The sequence below is a fragment of the Papio anubis genome, chromosome 2 (assembly GCF_008728515.1).
Source record: "Papio anubis isolate 15944 chromosome 2, Panubis1.0, whole genome shotgun sequence".
Classification (NCBI taxonomy): Eukaryota; Metazoa; Chordata; class Mammalia; order Primates; family Cercopithecidae; genus Papio; species Papio anubis.
The window spans coordinates 149,583,791-149,603,181 of NC_044977.1; the positions used below are offsets into that span (position 1 = coordinate 149,583,791).

At 35.9% G+C, this 19,391-nt stretch overlaps 1 protein-coding gene across 8 annotated transcripts in view; it reads left to right on the top strand.

Annotated features, from left to right (window-relative positions):
• XRN1 (5'-3' exoribonuclease 1) overlaps positions 1-19,391 on the top strand; it is a 136,670-nt gene that overhangs the window by 108,359 nt on the left and 8,920 nt on the right. For 4 of the 8 annotated variants that reach the window (XM_009201582.3, XM_009201581.3, XM_003895004.5 and 1 more), the window contains 6 exons: positions 148-209; positions 2,623-2,745; positions 3,174-3,333; positions 6,062-6,243; positions 15,993-16,106; positions 16,202-16,304. In XM_009201582.3, the coding sequence (XP_009199846.1) occupies positions 148-209; positions 2,623-2,745; positions 3,174-3,333; positions 6,062-6,243; positions 15,993-16,106; positions 16,202-16,304 (744 nt within the window). The other 4 variants (XM_017955816.3, XM_003895005.5, XR_002520524.2 and 1 more) reach the window with 4 other exon arrangements.

The window sequence follows — 19,391 nt, forward strand, 5'->3', positions numbered from 1 at the left end:
CTATATTATAAATTCCTTAAGTTCAAAGACTGTGTTTTAAAATTATCTGAGTTTTTAACACAGTGCCTTGCTATTATAAATATTTGGTAGTTTTAATTGTGCAGTAAATACTTCCATTTATGAAAATTTCTGTTTTCTTGTCTCTAGTTAAAGAAGAGGGTAAGAGTCCTAAAGCTGAGTGTTGGTCCCAAAAAATGTCCAATAAGCAGGTAAGCTTCCTTAAAATCAAATTTCTGGTTACCAGTTTTTTAATGCAATTTGTGGCTCTGTAGCATTGTACTGAATTTCTAAACCTTTTCAACCAAATTTATAAGGTATGGGATCAGAGGGTCACTGAAGTTAAGCTGACAGTCACTTGGATGGGAGTTTGTACACCTAAAGTCCCAGATTTGGAACTAGAAGCACCTGAAGTCCTGATTCTCTCATTTAATAGTTGGGTGGCCTTGAGCAATTCACTTTACCTCTCACAGTCTCAATTTTCTCATCTTTAAGTGGAGATAAAAATATCAATCTCTTGGCCAGGCGCGGTGGTTCACACCTGTAATCCCAGCACTTTGGGAGGTGGGTGGATCACCTGAGGTCAGGAGTTCAAGACCAGCCTGGCCAACGTGGTGAAAGCTTGTCTCTACTAAAAATACAAAAAAATCAGCCGGGCGTGGTGGCATGTGCCTGTAATCCCAGTTACTTGGGAGGCTGAGGCAGGAGAATCACTTGAACCCGTGAGGCAAAGGTTGCAGTGAGCTGAGATTGTGCCACTGCACTCCAGCCTGAGCAACAGTGAGAATCTGTCTCAAAAAAAAAAATTAATCCCTTGTAGTTGCTCCCAGTATATATCGTCTTTGGTATGTGTGTGTGTGTGTGTACACACGTATATATACACACGTAGACATTATATATGGTCTTATATATACACATAGACATATATATATGGTCATATATATATACACACACAGACGTGTATGGTCTTACATATATATGTTCTTATATATATACACACACATATATACCATATATATGACATATATATGGCCTTTTATATGTATATATTTACACACACACTTATATATAATATGGAAATATATGTTTACATATACAGTTGAAGTACATGGAACAAAATGGCAAACTTAGGCTAAATTCTGTGGAATTAGATTGGTGTGGGGGAAGCCGAGATCATTTATATTTTACTTTATATAGTCTCTGCTGTTTACAAGGATTTTGTATACATTTTATAATGAAAGAATAACAAAGTTTTGATCTAAAAAAATTTGACATGTGTATTTGTTAGATGTGTACTTTTCTGTATGCCTGTCATATTTTAATATATATTTTTTTTAAATTGATCTCTTATAGTAATATATTAAATTTATAAACAGTGTCTTAGCTAAATATTTGGAACATAACAGGTGGTAAATGGAACCCATTAATGTTTAGATACCAGTAAACGGTTTAATTACTTGACTTTTAAGGCCCTCTCCTTTTGAAACTTATACTGTAATTTCCTTTCTTCTGGAAAAGGGATTGATAAACTTTTTGTGCAATAGACATCTTTGGTGAAGCCCATGGACTTTTGGCGAAGCCATTATTATTCTCAGAACAGTATTTTTAATGCTAAAATAAAATACATACGGTTTTAAAGAAAACCAGTTATACTGATACACAATTAGAATCACCAGTGTTGTGGTTTTCATAGTTGATTTGGGCTGCTGTAATAACAATACCACAGACTAGGTACATTTGAACAATAAACATTTATTTCTCACAGCTCTGGAGTCTGAGAAGTCCAAGATCAAGGCACTAGCAGAATAATGTCTTTAATGCTAAAAAGATTTAAAAGAAAACCAGTTATATTGAAATACAGTTAGAATCTGGTAAAGTGCCATTGTCTGGTGGGGTCTCCCTTTCTGGCTTGCAGATAATGTGTCTTCTCATGTTCTAACATGATGGAGAGAAAGGGCTCTATTCTCTTTCTCTCATATAAGGACACTAATACCATCATGGGTGTTGCACCCTGAAGACCTCATCTAAACCTAATTACCTACCAAAGGCCCCACCTCCTAATATGATCCCATTAGGAGTTAGGATTTTAACAGAAGAATTTTGGGGGAATACAAACATGCAGACCATGTAAGTGGTTTGTTGCCTATATTCATAATTGCAGGAAATGCTAAATCTAATTTAGAGGTTAATGAAGATAAAGGTGTAATTTTCCCCATCCAAGTTTATAGGCACCCTTTTCTTACGATATAAAAGGGAAAATAGCACATAAAATTTTTTGCAACAATTCATTTAGAACACTATTACATGTTAACTACAAATATATTTGCACAAAAAGTTTATTCTTACTTTTTTTGTAGACTTTGGAAGGGCCTACCAAATATGATATTAAGCTATCAAAGAGAAATGAAAGTCCAGAAGTCTCAGAAACCCAAAAGGTTGTGACTGGTTATCCAAATGCTATTGTTACAGTAAAAAACTATTTATTCAAATTCTCTTCCCAAACTTTTAACACCTGGGAAGATGATTGAGTGAAATTGAATGACCATTTTTGTATATAAAACTCAGCTTTTTGTGTGTTCTTGTGTTATACTTTCATCTTCATGCCCAAAATATTTATTCTTTTAGCCTAATTCTGGAATTGAGAACTTTTTAGCATCTTTGAATATCTCCAAAGAAAATGAAGTACAGTCATCTCATCATGGGGAGCCTCCAAGTGAAGAGCATTTGTCACCACAATCATTTGCCATGGTTCGTATTTTCTAGGAACTTTCTTACTATGGTAATTTCTCGACTGTTGACCATGCAGACATATCCCATGCAAGTGTTCAAACACTTCCCTCGTGGAGGCTGGTATGTTACATCATTATTGTCATCTTGTGAGGAAGCCAGGCTGCCCTGGGCAATTTAGCCATACTTTTTCTCTTTAGACCACAATTCCCCTGCTTTTCAAACATTGCTACTAGGTAACTGGGGTAAAAGTTAAGCAGGAGGATAAGTATCATTTCTATATCAGAAATGTGGGTGGTGGGTTTTTTTCAGTTTCTATCTGAATGTAGTTAGTGTCTTAATTTTTAACAATGGAATTCTTTCCAAGAAAGATCAGTAAGTTCTATAACTCTAATGTTGACTTTCTTCTCTTCACCCTCACCATCTCCATGTGAATCATTTTCAAAAAGAAGGGAACACGGATGCTTAAAGAAATTCTAAAAATTGATGGCTCTAACACTGTGGACCGTAAGAATGAAATGAAACAGATTGGTAATGAAATCCCTGTTTCCTCTATTAGAAGAGATGAATATGGATTACCCTCTCAGCCCAAACAAAGTAAGAAATTAGGTAAGTAAACTAAATACTATTACCAATAATATCATTTTAAAAATTCATTTGGTTCTTTTTATTGGGTACTTTTAAAGATAAAACTACTTTTATTTTAATTAATTTGTTTGTTTGAGAGATGGTGTGTCCCCATATTGGCCAGGCTGGTCTCAAACTTCTGACCTCAGGCAATCCTCTCACCTCAGCCTCCCAAAGTGCTGGGATTACAGGTATATGCCACCACATCTGGCCCAAAACTACTTTTATTCTGAAAACTATAATTTTTATACTTGTTTCAGTTATATAATAATGTAACTGGCCAGGTGTGGCTCATGCCTGTAATCCCAGAACTTTGGGAAGCTGAGGCAGGCAGATCACTTGAGCTCAGGAGTTCAAGACCAGCTGGGTAACATGGCAGAAACTCCATCTCTGTAAAACATAAAAAAGTTAGCGGGTGTGGTGGCTTGTGCTACTGGGGAGGCTGACATGGTAGGATTGCTTGAGCCCAGGAGGTGGAGGTTGCAGTGAGCCAAGATCATGCCACTGCACTCCAACCTGGGCAATAGAGACAGACCCTGTCTCAAAAAAGAAAAGAAAAGAAAAAAAGAACAGTAATAATATAACCATGTAACCAGTAGATCTACAGTCACTAAATGTCTTCTTGTGATTACTTAATTGTAGTGTTATAGATATTCATTCTGTAGACATCCAAACCTTTAAAAGTTTGCACATTCTAGCTTTTGTCCTCAGTAATTTAAAAATGATCATGTAACTTAAATACATTATTTAACTTTTCTGAAATCTTGTTTGTTATTTATAAAATAATACATTGCAAATTACTTGTGACAGTTATATAACATGTATAAATATAAAGCAGTTAGCACTATGTCCAACACATTGTAGGTGCTAATAATTGATACTAATATGTTAAAATAACCGTTGTAAAAATAGAAAAATCTACAAAATCGATTAAAAATAATTAATAGAGTTAGATATAGGAAAGTGTGTCATAATCTTAAGTCTGTAAAGCCTATAACATAACATGTGGCACATAACTAGATTTCAGTAAATATCCGCCATGTTTGTTCCTACCCTTATACTTTAGCATTTTATCTGTGTAATGATCTGCCAAAGGCAGCCAGGAAGAATGACTGATACAAAAGTGGATGTGGGCAGAAGTTTCTCAGAGAAGTGAAAAACATTTTTGAATAAGCAGATCTAAGTGTATTAAAGATCAAAACCTGGAATTGGCCGGGCGTGGTGGCCCACGTCTGTAATCCCAGCACTTTGGGAGGCCGAGGCGGGTGGATCACCTAAGGTCAGGAGTTTGAGACCAGCCTGGCCAACATGGTGAAACCCCTTCTCTACTAAAAATACAAAAAATTAGCCGGGCGTAGTGGCAGGTGCCACCAAGTAGCTGTAATCCCAGCTACTTCAGAGGCTGAATCAGGAGAATCGCTTGAACCCGGGTGGTGGAGGTTGCAGTGAGCCGAGATCGTGCCATCACACTCAAGCTTGGGCAACAAGAGCAAAACTCTGTCAAAACAAAAACAAAAAAAACCTGGAATAAAAGCAGAACCTTGTCCCATTTATATTTCAATGATAATTAATTAAAAATTCCAAAAAGTATTAGGAAACTGATTATTTATTATAGTGACAGACGCTCTCCTAAAATAGAACCAAATAAATTTTAAGACAAAATTAGATAAAGATGGTCCCATTGTCAAAAACAAGTTTTACTTTGTTTCAGTATAGGAAAAAAAATAAATAAAACTCATAGGCTTTAGAGTCTTAGGATCACTAGCTCAGAATCCACCCCCTGTTATAGAACTAACTGGCTCCGTGACTTTGAGCAAGCCACTTAACTGCTTTTTAAATCTATATTAGCAAGAATATATTAATTAATTCTTCAATGAGGTATGCTCTCGTTCTGTTAGTGAGTTTGTTAATCATAAAGAATGTGAACACTCAGAATTTTAAAATTATCTTCCATATAAAAACACTTAGAAGACAATTTCAAAAAAAACTTTTAATATTTCAGAGCAACAAAAATATTCATCCATGTGTCTCAGAATGCAAGGCGGAATTGCAAGAATTGAGATGGAAGCCAAAACTTCAAAACTTAAGGATTAATTATATTTCAGCTCAAGAAAGCCATTTGTTTATTCATTATTTTGTTGTTTTATTTTTCTCTTCTTACTTCTGCAAAACAAGAAAGCTATTTGTTCAACTTTTACCTGTAACAGTACCATGTAGTCATTAGCTGCTCAAAGTTTTAATTTTTGGCAGTTAGGTACTTATCATATTTTAAAATCTTTATCTTAATTTATCATTAATCAGTTATACTCATTGAAAAACCTTTACTGAAGTCGCAATAATTTTAGGAAGTACTAAATAGTTCTTTATATGTGCTTCGTGGAAGACTCATCTTTTTAATGCAGTTGGTGGCTCTATAGCATCTAACTGAATTTCTCAGGCTTTTCAACCAAATTTATAAGGTGTGTGACCAGAGGGCCACTGAAGGTAAGCTGACAGTCACTTGGATGGGAGATTGTACTGCTAGAGTCCAGGATTTGGAACAAGAGGCACCTGAAATCCTGATTCTGTTATTTAATAATGGGTGGCCTTGAGCAATTCACTTCACTTTTTAGCAGTTTCCTGCTTGCTCTTCTATAAAACCCTACAATAAGTTCATAATTTGAGATAGTATTTTATTAATACAGATAGACTCTTTTCTCTTTTTTGGTAGCATCTTATGTGAACAAGCCTCACAGTGCTCATGAGTACCATAATGTTCAGTCTATGGACAATGTGTGTTGGCCTGCCCCCAGCCAGATCCCTCCTGTATCCACACCAGTAACTGAACTTTCTCGAATTTGTTCCCTTGTTGGAATGCCACAACCTGATTTCTCCTTTCTTAGGACGCCGCAGGTATAGTATACTACTGTTCCATTTATATAAATTATTTAACATTAAGCTTAAATAGGTTGAAAATGTTTAGCTAGAAAAAATGTAATGGGGCCTAATTTTCTTAACTTTATGAGCAGCATAGATTTATGCTTTTTACCCTAGCTCTAATATTTATACATAACCAAAGCCCTAAGAGAGACTGACAGGGAGGAACTGGGCTACAGGTATCCTGGCAAGATTACTCAGACTAATAGAGCCAGGAATCTTGGCCTGCAGTAGCAGTTTTCACACTTTTTGGTCTCAGAAACTCCACACTTTTTTTGGAGGACCCCAAAGAGATTTTGTTTGCTTATATCCATATTTACTGTGTTCGAAATTAAAACAAAAAAATTGGCTGGGTGTAGTGGGTTATGCCTGTAATTTCAGCACTTTGGGAGGCCAAGGCATGAGGACAGCTTGAGGCTGGGAGTTCAAGACCAGCCTGGGCAACATAACAAGACCTCTTCTCTACAAAAAAATATAAAATTAGCCACGTGTGTTGTGAGCCTGTAGTCCCAGCTGCTCACAAGGCTGAGGCAGGAGGACAGAAGCCCAGGAGGTCAGGACTTCAGTGAGCCATGATGCCATGATGCCATGATTATACCATTGCACTCCAGCCTGGGCAACAGAGCAAGACCTTGTCTCTGAAATATTGATTTATATATGTGTATATATATATATATAATTTTATCTATATAAAATATTATAAGTAAACCTATATGTTTATTAATCCATTGTTGATTAAAAATAACTTTCACCTGATAGGCATCTGTAGAACATTTCATCCAACAGCTGTAGAATACACATTCTTTCCTCAACAAATGCAACATTCTCAAGGATAGACCAAATATCCTTGGATATTGGTCCAAGGATAGGCCACAAAACAAGTCTCACAAAATTCAAAAAATTAAAATTCAATCAAGTATCTTTTCTGACCATAGTGAAATAAAACCAGAAATCAATAACAAGAGGAACTTTGGAAACTGTATGAATAAATGGAAATGAAACCTTATGTTTCTGAATGGCCATTGGGTCAATGAAAAAAGGGAAAATTTTAAATTTTCCTGAAACAAATGAAAATGGAAACACAACATACCAAAACCTAAAGGATACAGCAAAAGTAGTACTAGGAGGGAAGATTGTAGCAATAAATCCCTACATCCAAAAAGTATAGAAACTTCAAATAAACAACCTAACAGTGTGTCTTGAAGAATTAGTTCCAGCAGTCACACAACTGGGTATCTATCTAAAGGAAAAGAAATTGCATAAAAAACATACCTGACTTGTGTGTATATTGCAGCACTAGTCACAATAGCCAAGATGTAGAATTAACCTACGTGTCCATCAACAGATGATCGGATAAAGAAAATGTGGTGTATGCATACACAATGGAATATTGTTCAGACATTTAAAAAAGAATGAAACCATGTCTTTTGTAGCAACATGGATAGAACTGAGGCCATTATCTTAAGCAAACAACTCAGAAACAGATACCACATGTTCTCATTTATAAGTGGGAGCTAAATAATGTGTACATATGGATATAGAGTGTGAAATAATAGACATTAGAGACTTGGAAGGGTGGGGAATGGGCGGGGAGTAGATGGTGAGAAATTACTTAATGGCTGCAATGTACATAATTCAGGTGATGAATATAAGAAAAGCCCAGACTTCACCACTGTGCAGTAAATCCATGTAACAAAATTGTACTTGCACCCCTTACATTTATACAAATTTTTAAAATAAATAATAACTAGAAAAGCAAGAAGAAACCAAACCCAAAATTATTAGAAGAAAAGAAATGATAAAGATTGGGGCAGAAAGTAATGAATTGATACTAAAAATAGTACAAAAGATTGATGAAAGAAAAAGTTGGTTTTTTGAAACGATAAGCAAGATCAACAAACCTTTAGCTGGACTGTAAAAGAGAGAATATCCATATAAATAAAATCAGGGATGAAAAAGGAGTCATTACGTCGGATATCACAGAAATTCAAAATATTTTTAGAGACTATTATGAGCAACTATATACAATAAATTGGAAAACTTAGAAGAAATGGATAAATTCCGAGACACATAAAACATACCAAGATTGAACCATGAAGAAATCCAAAACTTAAGTAGAACAACAACATTAACAAGATGGAAACAGTAGTAAAAAGTCTCCTAGCAGTAGTAAAAAGTACTTTTTACTCCTAGCAGTAGTTAAAAAGTCTCCAGGACCTGGTGTTTTCACTACTGAATTCTGCCAAACACTGAAAGAAGAGCTAATAACAGTTCTACTCAGACTGTTCCAAAAGCTTGAGGAAAAAATACTTCCAGACTTGCCAGTATTACCCTGATACCAAAACCAAAGAAAGACATAACAAAAAATGAGAACTACAGGCCGATATATCTGATGAACTAGATATAAAATCTTCAGCACAGTACTAGTGAATTGAATTCAACAGCACATTTAAATGATAATTCATCATGATCGAGTGGGATTCATCCTAGGTATGCAAGGATGTTTCAATATATGCAGTCAATAACTGACACTTTAACAAAATGAAGGACAAAAACTATATGATCATTTCAATACTTACTGAAAAAGTGTTTGATAAAATTCAACATCTCTTTTTGATAACTCTCATCAAACTGGGTATAGAAGGAACATACCTCAACATAATAAACAGCAACAAACCCACAGCTAGTATCATACTGAATGGGGAAAAAATGAAATCCTTTCCTTTAAATTCTGGAAACAAGACAAGGATGCCCACTTTCACCACTGTTATGCAATATAGTACTGGAAATGCTTGCCAGAGCAATTAGACAACAGAAAGAAAAGGCATCCAAAAGGGAAAGGAAGGAGTCAAACTGCTCTTGTTTGTAGACAATATAATCTTATATTTAGAAAAAAACTGTTAAAATTGATAAATTCAGTGGAGTTGTAGGATACAAAATCAACAGTCACATTTCTATATGCTGACAGCAAACAATCTGATAAAGAAATCAAGAGATTAATCCCCTGCACAATAGCTGCAAATAAAATACCTAGAAATTAATCAAATTAACCAAAGCAGTGAAAGATCTCTACAATGAAAACTATAAAATAATGATGCAAGAAATTGAAGAAGACACAAAGAAATGGAAAGATTGTCCATGTTCATGTATTGGAAGAATCAATATTGTTAAAATGTCTAAACCACCTCTAAGCAATCTGCAGATTCAGTGCAACCCGTCTCAAAATACCAATGATATTCTTCACAGAAATAGAAAAGAAAAAAAAAAATCCTAAAATTTATCTTGAACCACATGTGACCCTGAATAGCTAGAGCAATCCAGAGCAAAAAGAACAAAGCTGGAGACATTATACTGCAAAGTTATAGTAACCAAAACAACATGGTACTGGCTTAAAAACAGACACAGAGACCAACGGAACAGAATAGAGAATCCGGAAATAAATCCACATAGTTACAGTCAACTTATTTTTTATAAAGATGCCAAGAACATATATTAGAGAAAGAACAGCCCCTTCAGTAAATGGTCCTGGGACAACTAGATATCCATATTTAAGGATATGAAACTAAATGCCTGTCTCACCATTTTCAAAAATCAAATCAAAATGGATTAAAGACTTAAATGTTAGATCTGTAACTATTAAACTACTGGAAGTAAACAGTGGGGAAACATTCCAGTACATTGATTTGGGCAAAGATAAGTAAGACATCAAAAGCACAGGCAACTAAAGCAAAAATGTATAAATGGTATCACATCAAGCTTAAAAAGCTTCTGCACAGCAAAGGAAACAATCAACAAAGTGAAAAGACAATCCACGGAAAAGGAGAAAATATTTGCAAACTACCCATCTGACAAGATATTAATAGCCAGAATATATAAAAAGCTCAAACAACTCAGAGAAAAAAAAAATAATAATCCCATTTGATAGTGGGCAAATGCAATATACCGATGTAACAAACCTGCACATACACCCCCATATCTAAACAAAAGTTGAATTTTTAAAAAAATAAAATATAACTATAACAATGTTTAATGGGCAAATGATCTCAACAAACATTTCTAAAAAGAAAACATACAAATGGCCAACAGGTGTATGAAAAAATGCTCAACATCACTACATTAGAGAAATGTAAATCAAAACTACAATGAGATATTATCTCCAATTAAAATGGCTTTTACCAAAAAAAAAAAAAACAGGCAATAATGGATGCTAGTAAGGATGCAGAGAAAGGGGAACCCTCATACATTGTTGGTGGAAACGTAAATTAGTACAGCCACTATGAAGGACATACAGTATGGAAATTGCTCAAAAAGATAAAAATAGAGCTACCATGTGATCCAGCAGTTCCACTGCTGGGTATAGGTCCAAAAGAAAAGATATCAGTATATATAAGAGATATTTGCCCTCTCATGTTTATTGCAGTGCTATTCAGAAAAGCCAAGATACAAAATCAACCTAAGTGTCCATCAATGGATAAATGGATGAAGAAAATGTGTGTGTATCTATAAATATATATAGATATAGATATATAATGGAATATTATACAGCCCTAAAAAGAATGAAATCCTGTTGTTTGCAACAACATGGATAGAACTGGAGGGCACTGTATTAAAAGTAATAAGCCAGGCACAAAAAAACACATTTTGTCACTCATGGGAGCTAAAAAATTTGACCTCTTGGAGATAGAGAGTGGAATGGTGGTTATTAGAGGGAAAGAAGGGGAATGGGGACGGTATTAATAGGAGAGGAAGAGTGCATGATAATGGATACAAAAATACTGTTAGAATAAGTTCTAGTCTTCAGTAGCACAATAGGGCAACTATTGTTAACAATAATGTATATTTTTAAATAACCAAAAGAGTAGAATTGAAATGTTCCTACCACAGCAAAAATCATAAATACTTGAGGTGATGGATATCTCAGTTACTCTGATTTGATCATTATACATTGTATCCTTGTATCAAAATGTCACACATACCCCATAAATGTGTATTATAACTATTATGTATTCATAAAACTAGAAACAAAAAATTAATAAAAACAAAGTAAAAAATATTAACTACTTTAAAAATTTAGTTAGAAGAGTGATATTACTCTAATTTTTTTTTAAAGAGATGGGGTATCATTTTGTTGCCCAGGCTGGCCTCAAGCAATCCTCCCACCTTGGCCTCCCAAAGTGCTAGTATTACAGGCACATGCCACCATGCCCGTCCTGCTCTACATTTTAATCATCTTTCTCAGCACAATTGTAATAGGAGAAGCTAGATTCTCCTGTCTGCTTAATACTGTCAATCACTAGTTATATGGTTTTCTTTTTGGTAGAAATATATGACCTCATACAGATATAAAATTAGAAAAATGAAGAGAATCTTAGTAGCCTTTTCAGATAGTTTTGGCTATACTTTAATATTACATTAAAACTTTAAAGTGGGCCGGGCGTGGTATCTCACGTCTGTAATCCCAGCACGTTGGGAGGCCAAGGCGGGCAGATCACTTGAGATAAGGAGTTTGAGACCAGCCTGGCCAGCATGGTGAAACCCCATCTCTACTAAAAATACAAAAATTAGCCGGGCGTGGTCGTGCTTAGCTGTACTCCCAGCTACTCAGGAGGCTGAGGCGTGAGAATCGCTTGAACCCGGGAGGCAGAGGTTGCACTGAGCTGAGACTGTGCCATTACACTCCAGCCTCGGTGACACAGCAAAACTCCATTAAGAAAAAAAAAACACCTTAAAAGTGGTACTTTGTTTAAGGTTAGTTGTAGTGTAGAATCTTGCAGTGTGGAATCTGAAATCTTATCAATAAACATTTTGTCCTCCATATACTGTGAGAAAGCAGGAAATAAGAAAAAGTAATGGGAAAAAGGGCATAGCACCTTAGTATTATCATAAGCTAGGTGCAGTGGCTCACACCTGTAAGCCCAACAACTCAGGAGGCTGAGGCAGAAGGATCACTTGAGCTCAGTAGTTTGAGATCAGCCTGGGAAAGACCTCATCTTTTTTTTTTTTTTTTTTTGAGACAGAGCCTTGCTCTGTCGCCCAGGCTGGAGTGCGGTGGCGCGTGCTCAGTGCAACCTTCACCTCCCAGGTTCAAGCGAATCTTCTGCCTCAACCTCCAGAGTAGCTGGGATTACAGGCAAGCGCCACCACACCCAACTAATTTTTGTATTTTTAGTAGAGACAGGATTTCACCGTGTTGGTCAGACTGGTCTCAAACTCCTGACCTCAGGTAATCTGCCCACCTCAGCCTCCCAGAGTGCTAGGATTACAGGCGTGAGCCACTGTGCCCAGCCATCATCTCTAAAAAAACTTTAAAAACAGCTAAGTGTGGTAGTACCCACCTATTTTTTCAGCTAATTCAGGAGGCTGATGTGGGAGGATTGCTTAAACCTGGTAGTTGGTGGCTATAGTGAGCCTTGATCACACCACTGTACTCCAGCCTGGGCAACAGAATGAGACCCCGACTCTAAAAAATATATGCATATATTATTATGAAAATAGTTTTGATCTCAGTGGCTCCCGAAAGGGTCTCACAGACCCTCAGCCATCCCCAGAATGCACTTTGAGATCTACTGGCCACAAGAAAGTTTTTATTCTCTTTATATCCAGTTCTTGATACCCTCTAACCTAAAACAGAAAGCAGTTTTTTCTAAAATCAGGGCCACGGCAAAGATGCCTACTTTACCACTTCTATTCAGCACAGTAACAGAAGTTCTGTCCAGAGCAATTAAGCAAGAAAAATAAATAAAAGACATCTAAATTAGAAGGGAAGAAGTAAAGCAGTATCTGTTTGCAGATGATGTGATCTTATAGTAGAAAACCCTAAAGATTCCACAAAAAATCCCAATTAATAAATGCAGCAAAGTTGCAGAATACAAAATCAACTCACAAAAATCAGTTGTATTTTTATACACTAACAGTGAAAAATCTGAAAAGGAAATTAAGAAAACTATGATAGTATCAAAAGTATTTATAATAATATCAAAAATAATAAAATGCTTTGGAATAAATGTAACAAAGGAAATGATGTGCTTATACACTAAAAACTACAAAATGTTGCTGAAAGACATGTAAAAAGACATAAATAGACACACACTGTGTTCATGGATTGGAAGACTTATTATTGTTATGATCTCAATACTGCCCACAGCAGTCTACAAATTCATGCAATCCCTATCAAAATCCCAGTGGAATAGAATAGAGAGCCCAAAAATAAACCCTTGCATACATGTTCAAAGTATTTTTTGACAAGGTGTCAAGACCATTCAATTGGAAGTGGATAGCCAGGCGCAATGGCTCATGCCTGTAATCCCAGCATTTTCGGAGGCCAAGGCAGGCGGATCACTTGAGGTCAGGAGTTCAAGACTAGCCTGGCCAATGTGGTGAAACCCTGTCTCTACTAAAAATACAAAAAATTAGCTGGATATGATGGCATGTACCTGTAATCACAGCTACTTGGGAGCCTGAGGCAAGAGAATTGCTTGAACCTGGGAGGCAGAAGTTGCAGTGGGATCACTCCACTGTACTCTAGCCTGGGCAACAGAGTGAGACACCATCTCAAAAAAAAAAAAAAAAAAGTGAATGATCTTTCAGCAAATGGTGCTGGGTAACTGGATATTCACATTTTAAAGAACTTACCTAACTAACATAATATATGAAAATTAACTCAAAATGGATCAAACACCTAAATGTAAGATAAGGCCTAAAACTATAAAAGTCTTAGAAAGAAAACTTAGGGCAGAAGCTTCACAACACTGGATTTGGCAGTGATTTCTGGGATGTGACACCAGACGCACAGGCCATGAAAGAAAACATGGACAAATTGCACTTCATGGAAATGTTAACATTGTGTGCATCAAAAGACAATAACAAGAGTGAAAAAGGTAACTCATAGAATAAGAGAAAATACTTCCTAATGATATATCTGATAAAGAATATCCAGAATATATAGAGAACTCAGAAAATGAGTCTTAAATGTAAGACCTGAAGCGATAAAAATCCTAGAAGAAAACATAGGAAAAACTCTTCTGGACATTGGCCTAGACAAAGATTTATGACTAATATCTCAAAAGCAAATGCAACAAAAACAAAAATAGACAAATGGGACTTAACTAAACTAAAAAGCTCCTGCACAGCAAAAGAAATAATCAACAGAGTAAACAATCAATCTGCAGTATTTTTAAACTATGTATCTGACAAAGGACTTTAAATATCCAGAATCTACAAGGAACTCAAATAACTCAACAAGTAAAAAACAAATAACCCCATTGAAAACAGGCAAAGGTCGTGAGTGAACATTTCTCAAAAGAAGACATCTCAAGGGGTTGCCAACAAACATGAAAAAAATGTTCAACATTGCTAATTACCAGAGAAGTGCAGTTTTGGGCCACAATGAGATACCATCTCACACCAGGCAGAATGGCTATTATTAAAAAAGTCAAAAAACAACAGATTTTGGCAAGGATGTGGCAAAAAGGGAGTGTTTATACACTGTTGGTTGGAATGTAAATTAGTATAACCTGTATGAAAACAGTATAGTGATTTCTCAAAGAGCTAAATATAGAACTATGATTTAATTCAGCAGTCTCACTTCTGGGTATCTGCCCCAGGAAAAGAAATGATTATCTAAAAAGTATGCCTGCATTTGTATGTTTATCACAGCACTATTCATAGTAGCAAAGATATGGAATCAACCTAAGTGTCCATCAGTGGATGACTGGATAAAGAAAATGTGGTGTATGTGTGCGTGTGTGTGTGTATGTATACACACACCATGTGATACTATCCAACCATAAAAAGAATGAAATCATGTGTCTTGCAGCAACATGAATGGAACTGGGGGCCATTATCCTAAGTGAAATAATTCAGAAATAGATACCACATGTTCTCATTTATAAATGGGAGCTAAACATGGACATACAGAGTGGAATAATAGACATTAGAGATTTCAAAAGATGGGATGGTAAGAGGGATGCGAGGGATGAGAAATGACCTACTGGGTACAATGTATACTATTCAGGCGATGGGTACACTAAAGTCCACACTTCCCCACTATGTAGTATATCCATGTAACTACCATTTGTACCCCCAAGTCTATTTTTAAAAAAAAATTAAGGTACACCGAAACAAAACAAGCTTTTTTATAAAACGGAAAATTAAAGTATAATGTAGTTATAATTTAAATATGAGTAGAAAACACATCAGAATATCTGAGTCTTTTATATTTTGGCAATTAACTCATATTACCAAAATACCTCCTAAGTAAAGGATGGTATAAATATGAGTCAGCATATTTTTTCTGTAAAGAGTCAGATAGTAAATATTTTAGGCCTTGTGGGCCAGATGGTCTCTATCACAGCTTTCGAACTCTACAGTTACAGTGTGAAAGTAGCCATTAGAATGGATGTGGCTATGTTCCAGTAAAAGTTTATTTACAAAAAGAGGTAGAACTCCGTAGTTTGTCAACCCCTGTATAAAGGAAACGGTTTTGCTGGCTTTCATTTGCATTCGGTTGCTTGACCCTTCAGCCAGCTTAGAAAGCTTTTTATTTTGTAAACACTGAAAAATATAAGGCAACAACTCTAAAATTTTTGCCTGGCAATTGAAAACTTGAACTGAAAGCCCTTTTTTAAATTCTTGATAAAATTATTTTACTTGTTTAGACTAAACTTGGGGGGAGATCAACTTCCTGGACAGAGAATTTCATAGACAAATATATTCTCTTTATTTAGACAATGACTGTTTGCCAAGTAAAATTATCTAATGGCTTACTGATACATGGGCCACAGTGCCACTCTGAAAATGAAGCCAAGGAGAAAGCTGCACTTTTTGCTTTACAACAATTGGTAAGAACTGTCCATGACTTCTCTATTAAATGTTTTATTAGTCTCTGTAGAAAGCTTGTATTTCACTCTCTTGTAACTTTTAAATACTTCCACAGGGCTCCTTAGGCACGAATTTCCCTTTGCCTTCACCAGTATTTGCAAATTATCCTTCAGCTGTGCCACCTGGAACCATTCCTCCAGTCTTTCCCCCACCTACTGGTAAGATATTTTTCATGTATAAGTATTTGTCATTGTTATTTTTACTAAGCTCTTTTAAGAAGCATCTCTTTTAAGAAATAAAAAATGTACTCAAATATCTAGGAATGTTAAGAAATTGTGAGAAAGTCCAAAGCCACAGCCTGCAGATTCATCTAGAAATGCCATTCTTTTCCTATAGCCTCTAGTATGGCTAGAGTAGTAAGAAAAGGTTGAGTGGGTAGGCTCTTATTCTCCAATAGCTCCTAACAGATGAATTTGGGTTTAAGTTAGATATCAAAAGGTAAAAAAAAAATCATGTAATTTCTTCAGGACTGTATTTTCTTATTTGTAGTAGACTATGTCCAAAATTTTGTTGAGACTAACATTTTATAATTCTAAATCTTAAGTTCTGAAATTTTCTAAATCACTCAGCTTTTTTTCCTAATAGCAGTTGGCTTCCCTGTATCTTAATTATTATTGTTTTAAAGCCAATAATTTATTTAAGTTTAGAAAATCACTTTTCTGCATCTACTGCCAGGTAATATTCCAGGAATTCTAAATATCTAATGCTTACAATAAGCATTAGAAAAGTGAATAATACTGATTAAATTTATGACATGCAGTTATCTCTTCTCATTAAACTGAATAATAAAGGATTTCAAAAGTGTAAATCTACGAGGACAAAGAGACAGGAGAAGAAATATCAGCAGATTAGAGATTTGAAAAGAGGTTGTGTTGAGAAAAACAACTGAAGAAGTAACCATTTTAGCAGAGCAAGGTTAAAAGCTACAAGCTAAAGTGCCCATAGAAGAGATTACAAATGAGCATGATAAGTAGATTGTCCCTCACCGTTCCCAAGAGGTTCAGAACTTGGAAGCATCAGAAACTGTTAGAGAAGATAAAGAGAAGGCATGTGCTAAAAAGAGAGGGATTCGTTGAAAGTCTACGTGTGGAGTGGTGAGACTACCCCCTTCATCCCTCCGCAACACAGCCAGACCGCTACAAGCAAAAAACTGGAGGTGTGTTTTCTAGAGGAGCTCTCTAGATATGGGAATACCAGGCAGAGAAGAGAATGGAATGTGAGACTGAAAACACAGAGATTAAGGAAAAGTTCCCTTTTCCTCATCCTGTTCTCAGATTGTAGCGAGTCATACCCTTCTCCCCAGATAGGAAATTGGAAGATGAAAAAAGAATAATTAGAGAACAAGTAAAATTGTTAACTAAAATTTTAAAATTTAGTAGATAAAGTCCTAGCAAAGCTAAGGAAGATAAAAGTTGTAAAATAAGAAAGAACAGAGATTTAGTGCACAGATCCAGCTCCCACGTTATTGGAGTTCCAGAAAAAGAAATCAGAGATGAAGGAAGGGGAGTAAGTGTCAAACAAATAAGAAATTTTTCTAAAACAAAATGATGTGCATCTCTAAAAGAGCCCCCAAATGTTGAGCACAATGAATAAAGACACAGATTATCTTCAGATTCTGAATACTAGTGATAAAAATGGTCCTAAGAGATTCAGAGAAGAGAAGAAATACAGTACATATAAAAGAACAAGAATTAGGATGGTACTGTACTATTGAACAGTGCCTAGAAGCCAGAAAGCATTGAATACCTCAAAACCCTGAGGCAGAATGAGTTTCATCCTAATTTCTCTGTATAGCCAAACTATGAATCCAGTATAAAGGAGACAAAAAGATATTTTCAGATATGCAAATGTATTTCTTATGTACCTTTTTTTTTTTTTTGAAGTGGCAAGGTCTCACTATATTGCCCAGGCTGATCTCAAAGTCCTGGGCTCAAGCAATCCTCCCACTTCAGCCTTCGAAAATGCTGAGATTACAAGCGTGAGCCATCATGCCTTGCCTACCCTCTTTTAAGAAACTACTGAATTATATGCTCCAACAAAACAAAGCAGCAGTTTAAAAAAGAAAATTAGGAAACCAAAGTGACAAATTGCAGATCTAGTATAGTTATACAATGAATGAAAATCCCAGGATGTCAGCTGCTCAGTGGGTCTAGAAAGTGACTAGTCCCAACTGGAGAGGCAGAGGGAAGTCTTGGCAGTAAGGTTACTAATAGATGAGCAACGGGAAGACATTAAGGATGGATATAGAGAAGACTGAGCAGCTTTTATTATATTTTTCCTAAAGAATTGATATAAGCAAGACTAAGCTTTTAAAAAATAATTATTAGCCTGGGCAACATGGTGAAACAGCCTGGCAACATGATAAAACCCCATCTCTAATCTACAAAAAATAAAAAAGTGGCCAGACATGGTGGCATGTACCTACAGTCGCAGCTACTTGGGAGGATCACTTGAGCCTGGGGGGTCAAGGCTGCAGTGAGCTGTGATCATGCCACTGCCCCCCAGCCTGGGTGACAGAATGAGACCTGTCTCAAAAAAAAAGAAAAAAAAATTATGACCAACTCAAGTAAAAACAAAAGGTTTTACAAGAAAGTACATAATGGATCTCTTCTTACAAGAAACATAATCAGAGTACCCAGCCTGACTCTGCAGTGATAATATTTACATAGCCACATACCACAAATAGATAACACTGCTTGTATATTTAAACAAATGATGTAATGTACTTACATTGGGAGTACAGGGTAAGTAGTGAGGGGTAATGCAAAAAAACTGAATTTTGTTCTATCTAAATAGGAAGTCAGTAGACATAAAAATGCCTAAAATTAATAAATTATTAACAAGTAGCATAAGCAAATTATTGAACAGTGTGGAAATAAATATCTAAAACAGTTAAACCTAGAGTAGAACAGATGTCTGCTGTTTTCTGTTGAAAATCTTTTTTAGGCCAGGCACAGTGGCTCACGCCTGTAATTCCAGCACTTTGGGAGGCCGAGGTAGGTGGATCACTTGAGCTCAGGAGTTCAAGACCAGCCTGACCAACATGGTGAAACCGTCTCTACTAAAAATACAAAAATTTGAAAATTAGTTGGGTATGGTGGCACACACCTGTAGTCCCAGCTACTCAGGAGGCTGAGGCAGGAGAATCGCTTGAACCCAGGAGGCAGAGGTTGCAGTGGGCTGAGATAGTGTCACTACACTCCAGCCTGGGCTACAGAGCTAGACTTCATCTCAAAAAAAAAGAA